Below are 25520 nucleotides of genomic sequence, written 5' to 3' on the forward strand. Positions count from 1 at the left end.
CCAAAGGCATCTGGACCCACAGACGCTTGGGAGGACAATGGGGCCCATTCAGTGGGGAGCCCTGGCCTCACCTCCCGAGAGGTGGGTCAGTTTTAGAGCAGGGTGCTGGAAAAGGGTTTGTCTCTGGGAAGGCTTTGCGCATGTCTGGAGATTGGGCAGGCAAGCATCCTTTCAAAGCTGGTGAATCCCGGAGGGGTGGCACCAGGCTCTTGGGCCACTGTCTGCCTTTGCCCTGTGTGGGCAGGGACAGAAGGGAACTCCCGGGCAAGAAAGGAATCCTGGGAGTAGCTCTTCTGTTTCTCCTCTCGAGGCTGGCCTTCCCACACCTCCTCTTTCCAGATACTCATCTGTTGTATTTACTTTCCTAGGCCTTTACTCAATGCCTGGCCAGGTGACACCACTCAGACTCTGAGGAACGTGCTGAATCTCCCTCTTCCGGCACAGAGCTGTTCACACTCTTAACTTCAATCAAAATCTGCCTCCTCCCCCTGCAGTGTAACTCACTCCCAGTAGGTAACCCCCATGCTCCTTAGAACTGACCCAGGGTAACGTGGCTTGTGCTATTATTCCTCCTACATCAGTAAAATCTGAACTTATCAAATGCTTGCCATAAGCCAGGCAATGTTCCAGGCACTTCCCAAGCATCATCTCATGAAATGCCACCAACAGTCTTACGAGTTTGGGCACTGTCACCAGCCCTACTTTACAGATGAAGAAACTGAGGCACAAGCTGCTCGAGAACCATGCCCCAGATCCCAAAGCCTAGTAACCAACAAAGGCTGGTCTCAACCAAGGTCTACACCACCCTTGCTCTTCACCACTCAGAGCTATCACTGTGATGCTTTGCCTCTCATCTGGTCAGCCCATCCACATACCACCCCTGGGCCCAGTTCTAGTCCTATCCTTGACATGAGATCTTCTCTGGGCTCACAAGGTGGTCTGCCCGAGTTGACATCCCAGATCCATTTCTCGATGGGCAAGTGAATTCACATCTCTGAACCTTACTCTCCTCATCTGTGAAATGGGGATAGTAACAGTGCGAACCCCAGGATCACTGTGAGGATGAAATGGGACAAAGCATGGGAGGCCCTCGGTATGGCTCCTGGCACATAGGAAGCCTCAATAAATGTTCTTGTTAATATTATTACTGTGGCCCATTCGCTCAGCTGACCCTTTCTTGAGCCCCTGTTGCCCGTGGTATGAGTGACATAACTCAACATTTGATATGAACCTCATCTCGGGTCCTTCATGAGGCCAAGCAATGAGCCTCTTGAAGTGGGGAATGATTCTGATCTGACCTGGGTAGCATGACATTTCTCTTCCCAGGATCCACCTTCACTAAACATTTGTCAGATACCTCAACCTCACAGAAGTGCTATATTTACAGGAGCTACATTTCCCCCTGGTTGTGGGAGTTGCCCAGAATATCTCGTGCTTCCTGAGATGGCAAGGAAAGAGGGTACCTGAGGATATACTAAGGAAAGTGACTGGTCTTTAACAGAGATTGTTCAGAATTATAAAGTCAAGATGGAAAGACTCTATTTGGTCCAGGGTCCCGAGACTATGGCAAGAGTTTCCACCATTAGTGCCAACACTTGGTCCAGAGAACCTGGGGTTGAGGCAGCAGGGCTTCGGTGTAGTTGAAAGAACTATTCCTCAGTTTGATTCTCCAATGAACCTTTTTATTCCGCTGAGCTCAGTCTAAATAGCCTTTATTTTCCACCGATCGTTTGGAGCAGTACTTCCTGACATATCTAAACCACCACTTCTATTTGGAAACACATCTGCCCTTCTTTGATGCCTGGCCAAGCTTTCCTCACCATATTTTTAGCTCCTATAATCTTTCTTCTTCTTTCTTTCCTTGACTACTACCTTTCTTCTCTTTGATTCCTCTTTGCTCCCATTCTCCTTCTGGAAGGTCCGTTGATAACGAGGAAATTGAGCCAATTCATAATTATTCTCGTCTTCCCCCTTCATGCCCCATCCCCAAATTCTAGTGGAATTTAGTTGTTTCTAATTTCCTCGGAAGATGTTTTTATTTTAATACCCAAGCAGTAAACTTCCACACCCACGTGGGAACGTATCTGAGGTTTGTGATGTAGAAGGTTTAGGAAAGAAGAGAAAAACTTTGGATGAGAGAATTTGAGAAGATTCCTGAACCGTGATGCAAACTCAGAGGACCAGTGATTTAAACCACATGTGCTGAACGCGCACCTATCATGGACCAAGTATGTGAAATAAGGGTGCCCTGCTCACCCTGGCACCCCTTCCCACCGGACTCAGTTCTCTGATGGGGCCACCTGGATGCCTCTGATTGATTACGTTCAAAACGAAATTCCTTCGTTTCCCTTATCCCCATCAGAACAAGCAAACCATTACTTCTCTTGAGTTTCCCATCATTAGCTTTCTGACTCAGAAATCTGAGACAGGATCGGTAACAGTACAGTGCTGAGCCGAGCCAGAGGCTAAAGATTCTTGATATTTCGTGCAGCATGAATTTTGGGAGGGCACTAATTTATCTTCTTAAAGATATTGCATTGAAATAATGTTTATGAAATACATTTAGTATATTTTTACAACTTATTAAATAATATTTATTTATTTATCTTGATTACTGAGTTTTTTGGGCCCCTTAAAGTTGTGTGCCCGATGTGAATGCCTCACTTGCCTCACCCTAATCGTGCCCCTGGACCACTCGGTAAGTATTTGTTGCCAGAACCCCAGAAGGACAAGTAGGCAATTCACCAATGTAGGAATCTAGTCCTGGAGTCCCACCGCCTGGGTTCAAAGCCCAGCTCCGCCACTATGTGACCTTTGGGCAAGCCATTCAACCTCTCCGTATGAGGGAGGTGGTGAGGGTGCCTTTCTCCTAGGGCTACTGGAAGCATTGTGTGAAGTGTGACGGCAAGCACCATACCCTGCCTAGAGTTTAGCAACGTCCTCAGTAAATGTTTGCTCTCGTTGTTATTAGAATCGGGCTCCTTACCCAGGGCTCTCTCCACAACATGGTGCCTTTTGAGCAGAAATTATTCCAGCGGGAGTTTCAAAGATACCAGGATCCCCTAAACTCCACCAGCTGAGCTCTCCCAGCTTCTTGGCCAATCCTGCTGCCCTCAGAGGAATTGAAGGGCTTGACTGCAGAGCATTAAGTAGGCAAACAGACAGACACCAACATTTTCCTGGAGGCCCAGGGGCTGCAGTCAATGTCCTCACTCTCTCCATGAAATAAATCCGCTAAGCGACTGAGGCATGTGAAGCATTGAAATGAATATCTTAGGCTTCTTCTTGCCAGGGGCCGGGACCACGTAACTGAGCAAAGACCTTGAGCTGTTAAGTGCCCTGACCTAGACCCACTAGGCTATATTTTTAGCCTCTGTGCACTGTTTCCTGTGCTGGGCTTTAAGCTAGCAGAGAGGGGAGGGAGGCCTAGGGAAGGCTAGAGGGATGTTCCTTAGAGCAGCCAGCGGGAGAGGGGCTTGCACACTGTATCTGAGTTCTGTTGTACAAGCCAGCTTCGTGGGGTGGGCAACCTGTGTCACGTCCCCCAAGTCCGAAGGGCCCCACACTTGGTTTAACGCTCCGTCATAGCCATCTTAAAATTCTTAATCATTTTGAACAAGGGACCCCCAGTTTAATTTCTCACCCAGCCCTGCAAATTACATAGCCCATTCTGGATTCTGGTTGGACACAAGGCCAAGAGAACCAACCGAAGGGAGGGGCTGGTACCCACTCAGCAGGAGTGTTTTCCTGCAGGGGGGCAGGACAGGCTGAAGCTACTATCAGGAGGCATAAATCCCCAGACTTGGCCACATAAACCCTATTTTGAACCTCTTGTCTGCGCCTTCCTATTTCCTCCTCAGAAACCAGGATGAGATGCCAAAGAACCTTGTAAACTGTGGAGAGCTGTGTCCTGCTTTGCTACTATGTTTCCCTGCACTCTGTTTAAAACAATTCACAGACCATTCTCTGTCAACATCATTTGCTTGTCTCTGTAGAACTTTTTGCTCTCTGAAATTCACATTATTTCTAGAAGGAAGGGACCAGCTTGTCTTATTGGTGCTCTGGGTATGTTCCTCACTGAATAGTTGTTGAATGGAGGAAGGTTCGCCTTTATTGAGTGTCTGCTTTGGGCGGATGTTTTCACCTGCTGTTCTCATTTCATTCTCCTTCAAGGTGCTCCTCCTGCCTGCACCTTCAAGGACGCATGTTACAGGTGAAGAGTTCTCAGGTCCTGCTGGAGGAAGGTGGTTTTGGAGGTGGAAAGGGTCCAAGATGGTAGAGAGGAGAGGGTGAGTTGGAGACACCAGGTGAGATGTGGAGGATGGGGGGGGGGGAGTTGGGCACTGGGTGAGGGGTGTCCCCTTGAGCCAATAAGGAGCCCAAGAGGATCCCTGAGCTCAGGAAAGAGACAGTGAAAACAATGAGTGAACAAGATTCTTCTTGCCGTGGCTCTGGGTCGTGCGGGTGGAGAGGGACCAAGATTGAGAGGCCTCGTGGGAGGTATCTGCACCTTTGGGGCCCGGTCCTGGAAACAGCTGGGGAGCAGGTTGTGGGGAAGCAGACCCTGGGAGTGGGCGAGGGAGCGCAAGGGTCCGCGTACCTAAGGCGGGCCCCGGAGCCCGCAGGGCAGGGACCGCCCCAGCCCCGCTCTGGGTGCGGCGAGTCTGCACAGGAGGGCAGAAGCTCCCGCCGCCGCGCAGGGCACAGGCCCGCACTTGCAAGCCCGGGACCAGGGACTTGAAAGCGGCCGGCGCGCCGCCCAGACCTGCCCCGAGGGGCGTCGCCGCGGTGCTTTAGGCGGGAGCAGAAGGAAAACCTCCTCTGCCTGGGGGAGTGCGGGGGAGGAGGGAGGCCCGGGACAGACCCAGAGTGCAGCTGGGGAAGACCTTGGGGGCGGGGGCCCGAGAGTTTCAGTCACGCGCTCTCTGGGCCTCAGTACCCCAGTCTGTAAGAAAGCTTCATTGCCCCGTCCACTTCCGGACTCTATGCTGGGCGCTTTACTTTCTTCTATCTCATCTAATCTTGTGACGGCCTTGTATTATTCCCATTTTGCAGATGAGTGAAGCTCAGACAGAGCAGGAAACTTGCCCCAGTTGACAAAGGATGTGCGATAGGATTCGGAACCAGGGTTCAATATGCTGCCTCCTTTGTGGCTGCAAGAACTGGGATGGTAGAAGGAACTCAACATTTACTAAGCTCCTACTGTGCGCGTGTAAAAGTTTCCATGCATTGCCTCATTTAGTACAACTGCTTTGGGAGTATGCTATCAACGCCCCCATTTAACAGATGAAGAAACTGAGGTAAGAGAGCTATTTTTTCTTAAACCTGCTCAAGGTCTTACAGGTGACCGCGTGGAATGTGAACCCGTACAGAGTGATTCCAGAGCGCTCTTTTTTAAACTACTACGTTGAGCCAAGCAGGGAAAAGCGGTTTGCAAACTGCTGTTCTGATTATTACCGTTGCGGTTGAGCCCGCGCTGTAGGTCACGACCTGAGTGAGGGTGGAGCAAGGGTCACTGGGCGCCCGGCCTGCTCCAACCTAGCCAAAGCTCCGCGTGGGCACTGGGAGGCGGAGCCCCGGACCCCGCCCCTCACCTGCTGGCCCCGCCCCTCGGTCGGACCAATAACGTGCCCCGTGGGGGCGGGCCCAGGTGTGGAAGGGAGTGTGGGCGGAGCCTGGAGCGTGAGTGGCAGGCGCGGCGCGCGCACCGGGAGGGGAGGGCGTGCGCAGTCGGCTCCGCCCCTCGGGTCTCGGGGCTGAGCCGGGCGGGCCCCGCACGGCCGGGGCGGTGGCGGCGCTGGGGAGGGCGGGCCGGGGCGGGGCCACGCCCGAGCCCCGCGTCCCGCTCCCATGGCCGCCCCCGGCTCCCCGCGCTGCCCCCTCTCCCCCGGGCCGCGCCCCGGGGCCCCGCACTGACGGCCCATGGCGCCGCCCGCCGCCCGCCTCGCCCTGCTCTCCGCCGCCGCGCTCACGCTGGCGGCCCGGCCCGCGCCCAGCCCCGGCCTCGGCCCCGGACCCGGTGAGTGAGCGAGCCCCGGCGCCCGCCCTGCGCGGAGCTCGCCTGAGGGGCGACGCGGGCCGGCTCGCCTGGGGGGGCCCAACCACCTAGCTCCTACTTCCCGGGACTCCTTCTCCCAGCCTCTCAGCGACGCCCCCCGGCCGGGGCGGTCCCCCGCCTCAGAACCCGGGGCTTCCCCCCCAGTCCCTCAGTGACGCCCCCCGGGGCCGGGCGCCCTCTTTGCCTCAGGACCTACTCCCGGGATCCCTTAGCCAAACTCCCCAGCTAGGCCTCCTGGGCTGGGTCGTCTCCTCAGCCTGAGGACCCAGGACCCCCTGCCCAAGTTTCTCAGCGACTCCCCCCGGGCCGGGATGCCCCCTCTGCCCCAGCACCTCCCGGGATCCTGCCCTGTCTCTCAGCGACGCACCCCGCCTCGAGACGCTACACCCCCTCCCCAAGCCCCTCAGCGACTCCCCCGGGGCCAGGATCCCCTCCGCAAGCCCCACGGCGACGCCCCCGCGCCCCGCGCCTCCCGGCTCAGGAGCTGGTGCGGAGGCGAGCGCAGCGGACAACCAGCCTCTCTGCCCGGTTCCGGGCTGCGTCCGCTTGCCCGACACTACTTTCTGCCTTGCGAGGAGTCGAGTTGACTTGCCCGCCCTGCAAGAGGCAGGTCCGGGTGGCGGGACGACCCGCTGTATCCAGCCGGGACTCCTCTTTACCTCCCGGGCCGCTTTGAGCCTCCCAAAACTCAGGTGCGGGCCTTGCTTGGAGAGAGGAAAAGAAGGGGTGATGGGAAGCCTCCCCTACAGATCTTAGGGTGCTTATCCCGAAAGCGCAATGCAGAGCCCCATTTCCCAGGTAATCCTACACTTTAAACAGGGTCACCCACTCCCCAGGCCAAGGCCAAGGACATGTCTCCCTGAGGTGGGGCCCTGGACTAGGATGGAAGCTGGGACTTTGCTTAGCTTCCATACACACCCTTCTTTGCAGCAGAACTTTTTCCAAGTTGAAGAGCAGGCACGAGGGCGTTGTCTGGCCCAGTTACATTTCTCTGCAGGTTGTTTGGGTGTTGAGAATTGGGCATTCGTGAAAGGGACGGGAAGGGTTCATTACCGGTTTGCCGGAGTAGGAAAACCGGCTGAGGGTTCTCCACCCAAAGTCGCAGACTGTGATGTTGGAAAGACAGGATTTTGTTGCCGAAGGAAAACTCAAGAGTTGCTTTGTTTACTTACCAGCTTGGATGAGTGAAAATGATAGGACTGGGTGTTGTCACTTACTATGTGATTTTGGGCCATGACTCAGCTCTCTAAGCCTCAGTTTCCTCATCGGTAAAGGAGGGATAGCGAGAACTCCCTTTGCCTGGTGTTGTGAAGATAAAATGATATACTGCAGGTAACACCCACATATAGAAGGCAGCCAATAAACATATTTTAATAATACTTTTTATAGTGCTTCACAGTTCACCAAGTGCTAGACACCTCATTTGCCCTGAGATTGCTATGAGCTTCCAGTCTGATTAAACCCTGTAAAAGGCAAACCTTGGCTTTAGATCAGTAGAAGGGGGTCTCCAAGTACTGTAAACCTTAGGCTCAAGAAGTGGTTTCTGAGTGATCGGCAGCTTTCAAGGGGACTTCTACAAAAACTGCTACAGAAGTTTGATCACTTCTGCTATTTGCTGTATGTGAGGAATGAAGGAGGAACTTTCTGAGAGCCAGGATATGTCAACATAGCTGTAACCTAGTAACCCCTCAGCTCCACTTTGCCATCTGTGTGGTCAGGATTTAATGTCCTCTACGGAGAGAGAGGTATGGGTGGAAATAAACTGGTTCCCCTTCTGGAAAGGGCAGAGTAGTAGTTAAGTGAGCCAGCTCTGCTTGTGTTTGTTAAAAAGTGTTAAGTGAGCCAGCTCTCCTTATGTTTGTTAGAAGGTGGCATTCTCTCCTCAGGCACCTTTGCTTTGCTAGGAGGGGCCAAATATAGCAGCTCTTAGGCAGTTTGAACTTCAGACCTTGGTGCACTTTTATTTAGGAGTCCGAGTTAGGGACAAATAAATAACCATTGTGAGATGATTTATGATAAGTGGCCCAAGTTCCTGCCTCAGTAAGCCTCACCAGCAATTTTTCCTACCATCCAGGTACACCAGGGCTTTAGTGACTTTTCCTTTTTAGTTCCAGAAGCAGTTTTAGGGAGATACCACATGGTCTAAAGCATCACATCCTGTCCCAAGGCTGTCTACTAGTTTTTTAAATCCTTGAGGATATGCCAGACTTAACCAGTTTACATTTTTTGATACTGTAATTTTCTCTAAAATTTTGTGGATGGAAAAAATTATTTCAATACTTATATTCTGCACAATTTTGTAATATTTAAATTACTGGTGGTTTGCATTTTTGAATGCTGACTTTATAAAAACAGTTAGCTCATTCCCCATCAATGCTAGTTCTAATTACAGTGTATAACCAACCCCAAATGATCTCCCTTCTCCTCTCCATTCTTCCTGAGATTCTCTCCCTTTCTTCACAACTGATAAGGAGGAAGACAGAGGTTGATAGTGGAATCTAGACTCCCTTTTCAAGGAGGAAGGCAGCCAGGGCCATAGGGCTGATGGGCTCTCTGAAGTGGGCTCCCATCTGGAATTTACTGACCTGTAGGGGAGAGCCTAGAGGTAGGAAGAGCAGAGAAGTCTGGGTAGAATTGTGCTATTTGAGTTTTCCACCTAAGGCAAGCTACCTGCTTGGGTTTTCACTTCATTTGGGTGCTGTCAGGTGTGCACCAACAGAGCTTCTCAACTCAGGTTACATTTGCTGTGAACGCCTTTTATGATGCGCATTCTCCTCTAAATCCTCCTCTAGCATTCATCCTGTTAGCGGTATGTCTTGCCATAAAACCCATGAGTTCAGTGAACAGTGAGAGCTTCCTACTGTAGAGAGCCCTATCCCTCTTAGGGACATCATTAATGTTAGTTTACCTGAATGCAACACAGGGGCTGATAGGAGTAAAGTGAGCTGACATGCTTTCATACTTTTATGTCGACCCATTATTTTTATGCTTTGAGTATTTTAAGAAACAAAAACTGTCAAAACTGACCTGATATCAAAGAACTCTGATGTTTTTATGAAAATTTGTTTTGGCCTCTAGACAAATCTATTTAAATGTTTGAGATATGCAGTGAAACCTTTTATAAATCTGAAAGCAAAAAAGAAGTTCATTTAGGCTCACTACTAATAAACAGCAAGTTGGTGTACTTAATATAGATATTATTGATAATATCACTATTTAGCATAGTTGAAGCAACAGCAATAAATGATGAAGATAAAATGTATTGCTTGAAATAACTTCACAATATACAGATTAGGTATTTTTGGTGATGGGCAATAGAACATCTTTAGTTTAGAATTTGGGGTCCTATAATGAGGCTCTAGGTCAGGTGTTGACAGACATGTTTTTAAAGGCCAGACAGTAAATAATTTGGGCTTTGTAGGCTCTGTACTGTCTCTGTTGCAGTTAGTCTACTCTGACTTTGTAGGGCAAAAGCACCAGAGACAAATATAAATGAATGGGCATGGCTATGTTCTAATAAAACTTTATGGACACTGAAATTTGAAAATTTCATATAATTTTCATATGTCACAAAATATTATTCTTTTGATTATTTTCAATCATTTAAAATTTAAAAAACCATTCTTAGCTCATGGGCTGTACAAAACCAGGGAGTAGGTCAGATTGGGCCCGAGGTATACTTTGCCAAGGTGTGCTTTAGGTCCATATGTATTGATTTTTTTTCCAGTGTTCACTGGTCTGGAAAGGTGAAAAGGAGACCTGGTTTTGGTGAATAAATGAACCCTTTACATTTTGCTGTTTACTATTTTTAAGAGACATACAGGAAAAATGGTTAAAATGGTGTATTTTATGTATATTTTACTTAAAAAAGATACATGAGGGGAAGTTCATGCACGTACATTTGGATCTTTAATAATACTTTTAAAAAATGCCTTAAAAAGAAATTCAGTATGGTTCAGTGTGTGCTACATACAGAAAATAGTGTCTTCCTTGGAACCGGCCCATGGTTTGTTCAACTATGCAGATGTTGCTTGGAGCAAACGGTTGAGAGATCCGTTTCTCAGAGGAAAGCCCAGGCAGCAGGTGGCACCAGCCTGAGACACAGAAAAACAGCCAGGAAAAAAAAATAAAAAAGAAGAAGAAGAAAACAAACTTCTGTCATTTTCCTAAACAATTGAATTTTATTTCCATGGTACTGTCGTCATTTTTAAAGTGGCCTTTAAAAAACAATGTGCTTAGCATGGCTGATTATTTTGTTTTAATTAAAACATTTTTGAAAAAACAAAATGAAGCATTCAAACATACCAAGTTGATTGTGTTTGTACTGTGGAACAGTTAATGCAAAACACTTGAGAGAGGCCGGAAGTTTGGATCTGTAGCCTTTGCCTGAGTTTTTGCCTCCTGAAGAAGGACAACAGAGGAAGATATGAATGTGTCCCTTAGAAAACTACCTGTGGAGTTTTTTTGTTTTTTTTTTAAAGATTTTATTTATTTGACAGAGAGAGACACAGCGAGAGAGGGAACACAAGCATGGGCAGTGGGAGAGGGAGAAGCAGCCTTCCATTTGAGCAAGGAGCCTGATGCGGGGCTCCATCCCAGGACCCTGGGATCATGACCTGAGCCGAAGGCAGACGCTTAATGGCTCAGCCACCCAGGCACCCGTACCTGTGGAGTTTTTAAGATGAGATCTCAAGCCCCCTGATGCCACTTGGCAGGTTAGCTTCTGGCTGGCTCACTGCGCAGCCTGTGAATGGGGCAGAACAATGACTGGCATTCCTTCCATACGCAGTTTGACCTGGAGAGTCCGGCTGGAACCCGGCAGTATTTGACCAGGAGTAGCAGCCCTAGTTCACTCTGTTTTTCCCCTCTCTGTTGTCTTCAGTGGCTTCTTCTTAAGATGGCAGTGGCTTCTTCCCCAGACCTCACCTCTGAGACGGTATCCTGGATTCAGACTGAACAGAGAAAGGAAAGAGGCTATTGTGGAAATGTCAGAAGGGTGTCCATACTTCTCAAAAATAACCACTCTACAGAAATTTGCCTTTTCCTCTAAGGAAATTCCCTGCTCCCTGACCCCTCCACCCCACCCCACCCCACCCCCTTTTAGTCTTCTTTCTAGGGAAACACCTCCCTAACCTGGACTTGCAACAGTTTATTTTATTTTTTATGATTTTATTTTTAAGTAACCTCTGCATCCAGTGTGGAGCTTGAACTTAAAACCCCAAGATCAAGAGTCGCATGCTCTACCTACTGAGCCAGCCAGGCACCCCAGACTTGCAACAGTTTGAAGAGAAATGAACTTAGGTGCTACGAAGTACCTGGCAGACAAAAGATTTTAGGCCACCGAACATGCAAGGTTGCCGTTATTCCTCCCAATTATAACAGGACCCTCTAGGGGCTGCCCCTCTGCTAGGCCCAGCTTCTAGTTTCTCTTGCCACTGATTTAATCCTTGGCAAGTCGCCAAAGCATTAAACTTTTATTGTTCAATTTACCACAAGGGCGGGCCGTGCTTCTGGTGGGCTGAGGAGGCTGCAGCCGCTTCCAAACCCGAGTGTCACACCACATTAGCAACTTTAGACTTTGAGGGCTGGATTTCTTTCAGTTTGGTTAGATTCTTGGTTAGAACCAGAACAGTATACTCACACTCAAAGTTTGAAAGCTAGGAAATGGTAAAAACAGCATAAGCAACTTTTAAAGATGATTCAAAATGGTTGCAGCATCAGCACGTAGGACTAGTTCTACATGGGTTTCTTTATGCCTTTGAAACAGGTATGTTAAATGGCTATCCATGTTCCTTGGTGGCCTAAAGTTGCATGAAAACATGGCGACCAAGTGGTCCTCTTCTACAATGGTAGCGATCATTAACCAATGCCATCATAGTATGTAAATTACTTGCTGCTGTTCAATCTATAAAAATTCATCTTCAAAGAAGATTATTGGGCTGGTAAAAATATTTTTAATAATGACCACAGAAGCCATATTTGTTTTTCTTTGATGTTCTTCCGAAGACTCTTCTGGTTTTAATCAGTTTGTTCCCACATAAAATACAGTGGAAATCTACAATAATAAAATCCCTATTCCTATGTCTATGGGGAAATAAACAGGATGGGGACAGTCCTTTTAAGGGGCTTTCCCCTTTCCTTGCCCCAGACTCAAAGCCTCTATTACTGGTGGGTGTTTTGGCATCAGTTAAGGGCCTTCAATCCTTCCCTCCCTCCATGTTTTGCTCTTTCATTAAAGTGTTTCTGTTGTCTAATTATATCCTTTCAATCAAATTAGAGACTGCAGCATCTGGTGAGGGCCGTAACTGCCGCCATCTGCACCTCGTATATATAGGCCTTTTCAACTGAGAATCACTCAACTTCCAAATGGCAGGAAGAGATTTGGAAAAAGTTTAGTTGGAAGGGAGGCTAACTTAAAAGGAACGTCTTCAAAGGCTGGGTACGACGCCCTGCTTGCTATGATGTGTGCGTAACCATGCAGAGCTTCATTGGCTTGGCTCACCAAAGATTCTTCTCTAGCACTTGTGGCAGATGAAGGGTTTTTGATTGTCTTAGCTGAAATGAGTAGGCCTCTCATCCTTATTATGGGCTTAAGGGGGCCCAGGGTGAGCTGAGAATTTCTCCCTTGAGAAGAATCTTTTGTTATGTGACCACTGGTTAATGGATATGACACTTTCTGTTTATTTGACCATTTCATCTCATTCAGTGGTTTCATCTGGAGGAGATCTTGCCCCCAGGGGACATTTGGCAATATCTGGAAACCTTTTTTTTTTTTTTTTAATAGAGAATGAGAGCAGGGAAGAGCCAGAGGGAGAGAGAGAATCTTGAGCAGGCTCCACGCTGGGCCCCCACTCCAGGCTCAGTCTCAACGATTCTGAGATCTTGACCTGAGCTGAAATCAAGAGTCAAGTGCTTAACTTACTGAGCCACCCAGGCTCCCCTAAAGATTTATTTATTTTATTTGAGAGAGAGAGAGTGTGAGGGAGAAATCGTGAGTGGGGGGAGGGGGAAAGGGAGAGAGAGAGAATCCCAAGCAGACTCCCCACTGAGTGCAGAGCCTGAGCCAAAATCATGAGTGGGATACTTAACCGACTGAGCCAGCCACCCAGGTGCCTCTTATTATCTGGAAACATTTTTGATTGTTACAACTCAGGGTGGGGTGCGGTTGGGGGTAGGATATTCTACTGGCATCTAGCGGGTAGAGGCCAGGGATGCTGCTGAACATCTTTCAATGCACAGGACAGTTCCCCCCCACCAATGAACTGTTTGGCTCCAAATGTTAATAGTGCCGCGGTTGAGAAACCCCATCCTAATTGTATTATTCTTTTTTCCTTCCTATCGCCGTGACCTAGGAGAAGGCATCTCTGATCAACATCTTGTTTCACTCTTAAGAATGTAGATTCTTCATTATCCATATCTGAGTTCTCAAGTAAGCATTTCTGTGGACAGCGATTTGGAAACCTAAGTGGAATAAGGACATTTGAGAGTCAACGTGTTTCTACTCTCCCTGGAGTATGATTGCCAGATTAAATACCGGACATTCAGTTAAATTCAAATGTCAGATAATGAATAATTTTTGTGTGTATTAAGTCTGTCTCATGGAGTATTTAGGCATACTTAGCTTAAAAGAGCTTTTGTCGTTTATCTGACATTCAAATTTAACTGACATCCTATATTTTCATTTGCTAAATCTGGCAACTCTACTCTAGATCTGTGAAACTTTATACCTTTGACTATGAAATCAATCTGTGGTCACCATCTACCCTTATTGCTCTGGCTGGCTAGACATGACAGCTTCTGCTTGTTTTTGTTTATAAGTTAGTGCTACACTGAATCTTTCCTTCCGCCCAAAACTGTCTCCCTGGCCAGAACGTCTGAAACTTGTCACTTGAATCATGTTTTTATCTTGGGACCAACTAACAAGTGCCTGTCACATGCCTACCGTATGCCCAGCATCTCTGACTAGGACTCATCCCTGTGCCAATTCATAAAATTCTACAACTTTGTTGCTTTAGGTTTTACTTTAAAGATGTACTTTAGGGATATGCTGTCGACCTGCTAGTCAGCTCCCAACTCAAGAATTCTTGTATTATTTGGCCATCCCGTATGAACCAAGGGAAGCTAAATAGCCCACAGCCTGGCTTCCGTGGAGTGTTGGCTGCCCTCCAGGGCTCTATTATATGGGAACTTTCTTGCTATCTGAAATTAACAATAGGGCACAGGCAATACTGATGAAACTTGTCTAGAAGCTGGATTATATCAGTTTGTTTTATCTCCTTTTATACTGATTGAGAGGTTCAGACAGCGTGAAATAGGGTTGGTCAAGAGATGGTGAGGCAGCGTGTGGATTTGTGCCAGGTGCCTCTTGCTTAAAGCAAACTCAGAATAAAAAATGTATATTTTCATTATAAAGGAGGTTGATTATTCCCTATTACAAATGGCTTCACCATAGATTTCCTTTTAATAGCAGATTCCTCTGGTTTAAATAGCAAGTATTTGATTTTCAAGTACGTGATTTACCTGCTTTCGTGGAACTTCTCATATTCTCACAGGTCATTCCTAGGTAAGTCATGATTGCTAGCCTAGAGGCATCCGTTGGTGAGGGAACCAGGGCACTCTGAATATGTCTGTAATGCATTTTCACACCAGTTCCCCCATATACCTGCTTCCCTCATTCAGCTAACATTTGCCAGTCACGTTCTGAGTGGTCTGTACTTACTGCAGATATAAAGATGAGTGAGATGCTCAAGAAACTCATGGGCTAGTGGAAGCAGGGACAGGTGCTTCTTGAGCAGTTACAGTTCAAGGTGATCAAGTCTGACCAGGCTGTGGCAGCCTGTACCGTGGGACTTGTTTTAGAGCCCCCAGTTTCTACAGCAGTGCTATCTGTTCTAGACACCTTTCAAATAGTGTTCCATCTTTTTGTCTTGTTTTTGTTTCCTTTAGAGTTGATTTGTAAGGCACTAAGTTACTGCCATCAGAGAACTGGATTTTGAGCTTTAAAACATCAGAAGCTTCCTGTTTCCTTATGTGAAAACTATGTCTAGTGTGAAATTTCTTTTCAAGATTGAAGTAGATCCATTTGTATTCAAATATCATATCAAGACAGGTGCCATCACCAAAGTGCAATAGAATATGTTCTGGTGGCATTGGCAGTAAAATCCATGGTTAATTCACGAAACTAAAGTTCTTCTGAGCTGGCGACCTCTGTCCATTCTTTCACCGAGGCTTGGCCTCATCTCTGTATATGTAATAGAGCTAGGTTCTTTCTCAGAAGCTATCTTTTGGTCTTCAATTTGATGATTGTATGTTTTTTTTTAATATCCTAAAGCACTACTGCATACTTGATTTAAATTCCTCAAGCACTACTGCGTATTCATAGTGACTGTTCCTGGCAGGAGCACATGTCCTTCACAGTGGCAACCGTGACATGTTTTCCAGTGGGTCCGCCTGGGTAGGAGTGGAGCATATTTACGATGAGAGCCAGATGGGAAAAGAGTGGTTGGGACCCAAACAGCACTGCATTCTGGGTTGTTTTTCAAATTTTTATATAACAATAAGGAGTCCTCTCTGAAGTGTTTTCATGGGTCTTCTGAACTTAAACCTCTGGTCTTATGCTTATAGTAGGTTCAGTTTTCTTGGAATAGTCTTTTAAGTAATTAAATATTTCATCTATTAGTAGAGATAAATAAACTGGAGATTCAAATAGAAGCCCTCAAGCCCCCTTCCAAAAATATAAATTCTTCAGTTAAAGTAACTTTGAGAGGCATATTTCTTTTCTTCCATTACTGTTCTTAAGGACACTGTTTCCTTGAATGAGAAGAAAGACCTAAAAGATTTTTTAATGAAAAAACTGATACCTTTAAAAAAAATTAGAGTGATTCTTTTTATGGTAATTCTACTTTGGGCAAAAGTACAGCTTGTTCTGTGGTCATTTCAACTGTTAATACATAGCCCAAGAACATGATATGTGAATATCTATCTTGAATTTAGATGACTGAATTTCAGCTGATTGAGTTTGTTTATAGTTTTTGAAAAGAAACTAAGGTAAATTAATTATAAAACAGCATGTTTTCAAGATATCCTTTAACAAATTTTTATTATGGGAAATTTACATGCAAAAATAGAAGAATGTAAGGAAGTCCCATGTATCCATCTCCCAGCTTCCATGATGATCAACAATGGCTAATATTATTTCATTTGTACCTGCTTCATCTCCCCAACTAGATTATTTTGTAATAGATCTCAGATATATCTTCTCATCTATAAGTATTTTAGTATGTCTTTCGAAATGATAAGAACTCTTTTCAAAAACATAGTAACAGTACCATTACCATCATCACGCTTAGAAAAACTAACAATAATTCCTTAATGTTATTAAATATCCAGTCAGTAATCAGTGTTCAAATTCTCCCAGTTGTCTCAATGGTTGTTTTACAGTTTAACTCGGGATCTAAGCAAGGTATATTTAGGGGATGTGACAAGAGTCTCTATTAACCTATAAGATTCCCCTCTTTTTCTTTTTTCTTTGTAATTTATTTGTTGAAGATGTGTTTGTTTGTTTGTTTTTCTAAGCAAAAAGAGTGCTTAAGTACCTCTTTGATGGATTCAGGGCCCACATCGGAGGTGAGGTTTTTTTTTTTTACCATAGAATTGTCACTTCCATTAGAGAAACATGTAGAATTAGAGAATTTTATTGTATATTTATAAGATTTTATTTTTAAGTAATTTCTACACCCATCGTGGGGCTTGAACTCACAACTGCAAGATCCAGAGTCACATGCTCTACCAACCGAGCCAGCCAGGCACCCCAAAATTAGAGAATTTTAAGCTTGGAAGAGATTTTGAGCCATCAGTACTCTCCAGTCACATGGACTTTTGAACTTCAGTTCCATTTTGATATAATCTTGAAATTTGAGTTTAGAGTAAGGGGACACTGAGACCATCTGTCTCAAACCCCATTGTTTCACAGGTGAAGAAACAGGCCCCAAGTGTCCAGGTGATTTGCTCAAACCACATCTGATGTCCTTTCCTCTTTATTCCAGTGATTTCTTGTACATACTATATATACTGAGGACCCCCTTCTCCAAATTATCCTCTCTCTAGTCTAGATCCGATAACCTAAGTCTAAATGATTGTGGGAATCACTGCTCTTACCTCAGCCATGTTGGGAACTGCCTTCCCACAGTCATGTGTCTCTTTACTCTTTACTTCAGGGTTCCGCATAACTGAAATAAGCATTCCTGTTGTGCTTTTGAGTGTCTGTGTGCAAAAGGCATTTTTCCCAGGAGCATGAGCTTTGAAGATGTACCCACAAGTTCCCACTGGACACCAATCTGTACCAGAAACCCAGCAGAGTAGGAGGTGTGCTGAGCAGACATTTAACAACACTGTTGTGTTGTCCTCTAGATATTAAAAGGAGCCTTTTCCACCTAAGCCTTGTATTTCTATAATTCTACCCACTTACCAAATTTTAGAGACATATTTAAAGGAACAGAAGATATTCCCATTGGAAAATGTTTTCTGTTGTCTTATTTTAAGATGCCATAATTGAATTTAGTGTTTATTGATTCACGTTGATTCCAAACTGGATCAAAACCAAGTGAATTCATCCAACATAGAATCACTAGAGATGCTGAGTGGTCCTACATAGGACACTTAACTTTGATTGATTAAAAACAGTGACTGTCACAGACATCGTGGCTAGAGATCCAACTAGTAATTCCACCAGAAAACTAGGAATATTCTAAACTCAGTATGAGAACATTTTTCTGTTTCTCAATAGTATGGTTTCAGACAAATAGTGTAATTAGGAATGACCTAGTTACAGAGCCTCATTGAGAACATATTCTTCAACTTTATTAAATCTTGTCAAGGAATAGAATGGCTTTTCGATTAACTGCTGCTTTCCTACCACTGTCTCATATATGTTAAGTTTTAATTATTTTAAGAGAACGTCTCATTAATAGTTTTAAACGTGAACTTTAAAAATGCTGTGCGTGTACAAGCTGGCAGAGTTAATTGCCTGGGATTCTATTAACTTGGCATTTTCCTCACTTAAAATAAGTACAAACATTTCTTTTTAAAGATTTATTTATTTATTTTGAGAGAGAGTGCTTGCATGTGCGAGCAGGGGGCGGGGTAGAGGGAGAGAGAATCTCCAGCAGACTCCCTGCTGAGCATGGAGCCAACTGGGGGCTCGATCTCATGACCCTGAGATCATGACCTGAGCCAAACCAGGAGTCGGATGCCCCAAGTACAGATATTGATTCTATGATTCATTAGAACATATAAACAAAGATGTTTCATCACACAGTTGAAATTTTGATTAAGAAAAATCTATTTGCTCCATTAAACCTTTTTTTTTCCTCACCCCTTATTCACTGAATGCTTGGATTCATCACAGGGCTTACACCATATATATTTTCTATCCTGATGGTAGCCTGATAACTTTTTTTTTTTTTTTTTAAGATTTTATTTATTTGAGAGAGAGCACATGAGAGGGGGGAGGGTCAGAGGGAGAAGCAGACTCCCTGCTGAGCAGGGAGCCCGATGCGGGACTCGATCCTGGGACTCCAGGATCATGACCTGAGCCGAAGGCAGTCGCTTAACCAACTGAGCCACCCAGGCGCCCATGGTAGCCTGATAACTTTAAACAGAATTGTAGGGACGCCTGGGTGGCTCAGTTGGTTAAGCATCTGCCTTTGGCTTAGATCGTGATCCCAGGGTCCTGGGATCGAGTCCATGTCACGCTCCCTGCTCAGCATGGAGTCTGCTTCTGCCTGCTGTTCTCTCTCTCTCTCTCTGACAAATAAATAAATAAAATCTTTAAAAAAAAAAAAAAGAATTAAAACAGGATGATATGCCTATCTGTTCATGTTATAATTGCCTTTTATAGATAACTATTTTTATGGACCTGAATGAAATAGATGATCATGATGATCTCAGATTTATAATAAATTTGACTATTTAAAAAACATTATAATTACATAGTAATAATTTATTGGGCACCTGCTGTGTGCTAGGCATTTTACTTGCACATCCTCCAAATCTTCCCGTTGCCCTGAACTGTAGTTAACCTAATCCCCCATTTTACAAGTGAGGAAACTGAGGCTCAAAGAGGTTAGCTGAGTGCCTGTAGCTTGTAAACCACAGGCCAACTCTGGGTCCAGCCCCTAACTACACTTTCCATGCTCTACCACATTGCTGCTAGAAGCTTTTCATGCAGAACAGTATTTGATTTAACTATTTAAGTATTTGATTTAAACTATTTCATAACCCTTGAAATTAAATATTCAGTCCTATAAATTTCTTTGTGTGTATGTGTGTGTGTCTGTGTATTCTGTAGATATCACTTATTTAGGGGGTCCTTAGACTTAATGGATCTTGGGGCTACATAGAAGGGCTTAAGGGGTTCCATGAGCACTTCTGAAATTGTAAATGTTGTGTAGTATTTGTCTGGGGAGTGGGTCCCTATTTTTCAAGCAATTGTCCAAGAGGTAAACTGACTTTGAGAATTGTAATGTGGAAAATATTTTTTGGAAGTATTTCTAGGTCTTCTACAGCTCATGCCTCTAAATTATTGAAATCTTCAAATACTTTTACATACAGCCTGTGAACATGTGAGATCCTATGGATTTTAAGGTATAAATATGAAAGTTTAGAATATATGTGGCATCAGATCTTTTCTTTATACCCAACCCTTCGAAATTCTAAGCATAACGAACAATAATAGCTTTATGAGAGAAAGCTCCAGCTAGCTTTTATTAGCAGTGAAGGAGTATTGAGCTTTCACCCAAACGCGGAGTCTTTACCTACAGATCTTACTACCATGGAAATTAACCTCCAGGCCTTCATAGGGTAGCAGGTCCTACAGAAAATGTTGGTTGGCACAAAACCATTTGCTCAAGATTCTCAACCAGGGATTTGATTACCCTGATGTGATTCCACTTATCGGCAAGGGAATTTCAATAAAATTAGCATCTCCAGTTTTAAAAATAAATGTCATATGCCATATTTTGGAGGATTTTGGTGATGGGAGGAAAGATAAGGAATTACCAACTTAGAAGGGTGGAATTAGTGCTCTGGGTGCTTTGATGCCAGCCTCATCGAAGAAATTTTCTGCTGTATTACTAAATTTCTGTCAGGCTTATGTTTAACGTAAGGGCTGTTTTCATTCAATCCCCACAACAAAACATTCGGAGCTTTCTGATGGAGAGGGTTAAACAGATGAATTCTGTGAGATAATTGGGATCTGGCCAGAGAAAATGAGGAAATGAAGTTTCCTCAGTGTTCACAGTTTATTCTTCCTTCCTGCTCAGGACACCTTCTCCCTTGACTTCTGAGATGCACACACTTTCATAGCTTTTCTCCCACCTCCCAGGGCGCACTTTCTCACTCATCAGTGCCAGGCCCTTCTCTTCCCATGCCTGAAGTGTTGCAGGGCCCCCGGACTCAGCCCCAGATGTCTTCTCTCTCCACCCGCAGTACTCCTGTTCTCCCCACGCATCTGTGCCGTTACTGCACATTTCTAGCTCCAGCCTTGCTCGGCCTCTTTCCTCAGCTCCAGGCTCAACAAGCCATCTGCTTCCTGTATATCTCCATCCAGTGTTCTGAAAGGTGTCTCAGACTTAACCGATCCACAGCCAAACCCTGGTTCCACCCAAGGTACTCTGTCCCTCTTGTGTCCTCTCCGCTGTAGTAAATGGTGTCTCCGCTCGGACCCATGTGCTATACTCGACTCCTCTTGCTCTCAGCAAATACGTTTGGATCTGCCTTCAAAGCACATCCAGAATGTGGTTACTTCTCACCACCTTTTGGCCTCCAGACTGGCCCAGGGCACCCTTTCTAGCGCATCTTTCTGCTGTAACCACCTGACTGATCTCCCCGAGGAGTTCCTCCCCTCCAGAGTTCTTCCTCCACCCAGCAGCTAGACAGTTGTTTTAAAAGATAAGTCAGATCATGTCATTTCTCTGCTCAGAACCCTCCACTGGGCTTCCCCTCACACTTAGAACAAAAGCCAAAATCTGATTTATATAACACTCTAGACCTTGTATGTCCTGGCCTTGCCTCTCTCCTCCCCCTCCTCTTCATTTCCCACCCACTCACCCTAATCCCGGTTAGAGGAGCTGCCTTTTAGTTCCCAAACCTGCCAAGCACACTGGGGCCCACACGGGTCTTCTATTTGCTGTGCCCATTGCCAGTACCGCTCTCCCCACGTGGTTTACATGGTTTTGTTTCCTCCTTTTGACCACATCTCTGCTCAAATGCCTCCTCCTCTCCAGGCCTTTTCTGGCCCACCTTCCCTAAAAAAGAACCCCTACCATTCAGTCTCCATCCCCTTACTCCGTTTTTCCTTACAGCGTTCCTCACTACCTGATGTGAATTTGATTGGTTTGTTAGGAGCTCCGTGACTGCAGTGTTCACCAGTGTAGCCCCAGTGCTGTGAACAGTGCCAGACACATAGTATGTACTGAATAAATATTTGTTGAATGGATTAATTAATGATATGCTAGACATGAGATCGATCACCTTTGCTCGTTCCCTTTCACTGAATGCCTAAATCTACAGCTGGCCGTGTGGTATTTTGTTTCTTATTGGTTTAAGCCATTTCTTGTTTATCTAGTCAGAGCTTATGTCAGTTTTATAGCAGTAGACAATAAGGCAGGAGGGGTCCTCATTACCTGCCCTGATATTCTGATGAAATCAAGATGCGCACGTCACTTTGATCCAGAATGTTCAAGTTTGTTTTTCTTGTTTTTCTCCACAATTGATATGCACTGAGCAAATCCATTAAAAAAATAATCATAAAATGTGGTACACTGCCTCAGTTTCCCTAATGCAACTGAGAATAAGATTTGGGTCTAGGAGAAGCAGACTGAAGCAAACAAGCCTGCATTTTGCCATTCCCTCTCTCAGATGCCTCCTCATCCCCATTCACGAGGACTGACAGGTGTGGATGGCCACCACATTCTTTTGTGTTACAAATCAAGTCATCTGAGCCTCTGGGAACACTGACCCCACTGTCCTGCAAATTGCTGTCTATGGCTAAGGCCTTCCATTGGTTGGCTGGCATTTCTGGCTCCTGGGCCACTCCTCAACCACTTGTGGTAGGAGAAAAAGATGTATCAGCACATAGCAATTAAAATTCTAGCAATTGGCAGAAGATTGGCTTGATGCTCTTAGAATCATCTAGTCTAGTGGTTCCCAAGCCAAATTACTTAACCTAGGCAGATTTTTAGAAATACAGGTTTCCAGGTCCCACTCTATCCCTGGAGTCAGGATAGGGTTTGGTACACACACACACACACACACACACGCTCTCTCTCTTCCTGTCTAGCAGATCATATATATTTCTAGTGATAATAAATGCTATGAAGCAAACAGGCAAAAGGCAGAAAACTAGGAGTGGAGATGGTAGGGATAGGTTTTCTGAGGCGGTAACATGTAGTCTGCACTGGGAGATATTAGGGGAAGAACATTTTGGGCAGGAAATAGCATGGTGTGTTTATGGAATTAGAAGCAGACCAGTGTGGCAGGAGCATGGCAAGTGACTAGAAGAGCTCAGGGTGCGGTGAGAGGGAAGGCCTGGGGCTTAGCAGGCAAGGATGAAGGGTGTGGGTTTTGTTCCCAGCGCTCACATTTTCCTGGGAACTTTGAGCGCAGAAGTGGAGGCTGTGAGTCCTGAACGAGGCTATACTGTCCTCTGATGGTGAGTGGGACTAAAGTGGCACCCAAGATGGAGAGGAGAGGGCAGTTTCAGGGTATATATTTTAAGAAAGTCAACAGGACTTGCTGATGAGTGGAAAGTGTGGTAAGGGAGAGGACGGGGAAGGCAAGGATGACCTGAAGAGGTCCTCTTAGAGGCACTGTAGAGGGTGGTTGAGTGCCCCAGTTGCCCCATCTGTAAAATGGGATATTGAGGGACCTCCCCACCAGGTTGGGAGTTGATATTTGTAAAGCATTTAGAGCAGAGCTTGGCACATGGTGAAACACCACGTGAGCGTTAGTGGTGCCGTGGATGACAGTGATTCGTCCAAGGTCGCACAGCTAGCCAGCAGTAGGTCCAGCACAAGAAACCAAAGCGTAGCCTCTCGGTTCAGTGTATTTTATGCTACACTGAGCTGCCTCCTTGAATTACCTTTGACCTTTTGTATTTATGCACACTCTAGGCAGAGTGTTTGGTCGTTGCACTGACTGTAAACATATGAATGTCACACCAAACACGATAAATTGCTAGGATGTTCTGTACAGCCTGGAATTCCAGGTTATTTTGGCTGTCCATAAAACCATGAACCGTGCTATTCCAGATTAAAAAAAGGGCCAGATAGTGGGAGGAAGGGAGTACAGGAAGAGAGATGGTCTGTGGATAGATTTTAAATATTAAAAGAAGTAGGTCCTAGAATGTAGATGCATTCATGTTGTTCACATGCTTAGGCTGGAGCAGGCACATGCCCTGCAACAGGAGACAGTGCTAAGAGTCCTTCATACCGGAAGTGAGAGGTCAGTGCATGCCAGGGGAAGGAAAGCAAGCAAGCTGAGAATGTCAGTGTTACTCCCCCAGATCGTCAGGTTCCTAGTGATACATCTTCAAGAAGTGTTTGAAGTACTTCTGTCAGTTTCAAGTAAGCTAATTTTTAAAAATTACTCTTTGTACTGTGCCTTTCTCATGAACCTCTGTGAATTTAATGCATGCAATATGTGGGGGGAAATCCTATCAGCCTTATTTCCCATCCCCCTAGAGCCTGAGAAGCAGATTTTAGAAGCACATTGTTGCACCTGCAAGGATTTTGTCATTTTATTAAACGGACCTGAGACGATGTTCAGTGTGTCTTGTAGGGAGGAATTTCGGAAAGAGGTGAGAGAAAATGCCAACTTGGCCCCTGCTCCCTCCTGTTGACTGTCTGTTCCATTGCATCTCTATCTCAAACGGCATGGGGAGGACTGTTCTTCATTACCAGGGAATGTGAGTCATTCCCAGACTTGTGTGATTGGGATTCCAAAGCGTTGCTGTATCCGATGGTCTTATTAAATCCAAGTGTCAGTGCAGCCTTTCAGACTGTAGGGGAGAGCTCACTTACAGCTGGTGACCTGGTTCTAGTTACCACACAGAGACACTGGCGAGACCAGTGACCCCCTCCGAGCACCCAGAATTCCTTATGATGGTTGTTACCGACTATTCCCAGATTTGGGGGTTTCCTGGTTCCCTTCATGGGCTTCAATACATTTTGGCTCCCTGTTTATATCCGAGTTGAGATCTGTATACTTTAGGGGGGAAATGTCTGTAAAGTGTCTGTAGACAAGCTAGTGCCAAGACTAGCCTAGCATTTGAAGGGGACTGCATTTCAGATTTACTCAGCCCTAGCAATGTTAACTTCTTGGCGTCCAGGATCTAGCAAGACACTCTCCATTTCCAGCTGGGTCCAAACAAAACAAATAAAACATCAACCAGAGAGGGAGGAGACTGTGGATGTTGCCAGAAAATCAGTTTGCTCTGTCTTTTCTTTCTCCTAGAATGTTTCACAGCCAATGGTGCAGATTATAGGGGAACGCAGAACTGGACAGCACTACAAGGAGGGAAGCCATGCCTGTTCTGGAACGAGACTTTCCAGCATCCATACAACACTCTGAAATACCCCAACGGGGAGGGGGGCCTAGGCGAGCATAACTATTGCAGGTAAGATGGGGCCACACAGTGTTTTAGAAAAAAAAATTTTTAGCCTTCTTTTCCAGTCCCTTCCAGCCTTGCTCACAACTACAGGAAGCTTCTTTGTCTTCTTTTAGCCAACTCAGAAGGCCTTTCTTGTTACTATTTTAAAAATCTTCCTCCCACACCTTGCCACACACATACACATACACAATCTTCCACTCTTTTCAACTCCGGTTGCTTTGGTACAAGTTTTCAGAGCTCTGCTTTCCTGTCTGATCACTTACATGTCTCTTGGGAACGGCTTTCTTAGTTGGCCCTGCCACCAGTGGACACTATATAGATAGCAAAGCTTTTTAAGCTCCTGTGAATGTGGTGGTCAAGCAGAGCACCATCTGTGGCCCAAACCGCCCTCTGCTTCTGAGCAAAGGAAGCTGTCCTACATTATCCCACCTCCCGCCAGCCCAGGATAGCCTTGCTCTGAGAGCAGCTGTAACCATCAGATTTGTGCTGTGTCCTTCCTCTCCATAGAATAAGGTGTTTCTTTGGTCTTAACCTCCTGTCTGACCCTGACAGGGGCTCTTCACCTGAGATCCAAGGTGCTTCAGCTGTGTACTTGAGATTTTCCACAGAGATGATCCATGGCTTTGATTAGATTCTCAAAGTTATAGGTGATCCAAAACAAGTTAAGAATCACTGGTCTAGGGGCGCCTGGGTGGCTCAGTTGGTTAAGCAACTGCCTTCGGCTCAGGTCATGATCCTGGAGTCCCGGGATCGAGTCCCGCATCGGGCTCCCTGCTCAGCAGGGAGTCTGCT

The 25520-nt window shown here is 45.7% G+C and overlaps 1 protein-coding gene across 4 annotated transcripts in view; it reads left to right on the forward strand.

Moving 5' to 3' along the window:
* Positions 1–5922: 5922 nt before the first annotated feature.
* The window catches only part of KREMEN1 (kringle containing transmembrane protein 1), a 66113-nt gene continuing 46515 nt past the window's right edge, over positions 5923–25520 (forward strand). For 2 of the 4 annotated variants that reach the window (XM_032395044.1, XM_032395045.1), the window contains exons 1-2: positions 5923–6019; positions 24572–24734. In XM_032395044.1, coding sequence (XP_032250935.1) covers positions 5923–6019; positions 24572–24734 — 260 coding nt within the window. Of the gene's footprint in view, positions 6020–22403; positions 23683–24571; positions 24735–25520 lie in introns of those variants that run through there. The other 2 variants (XM_032395042.1, XM_032395043.1) reach the window with 2 other exon arrangements.

This window comes from Phoca vitulina, unplaced genomic scaffold, assembly GCF_004348235.1.
Source record: "Phoca vitulina isolate PV1807 unplaced genomic scaffold, GSC_HSeal_1.0 scaffold82, whole genome shotgun sequence".
Lineage (NCBI taxonomy): Eukaryota > Metazoa > Chordata > Mammalia > Carnivora > Phocidae > Phoca > Phoca vitulina.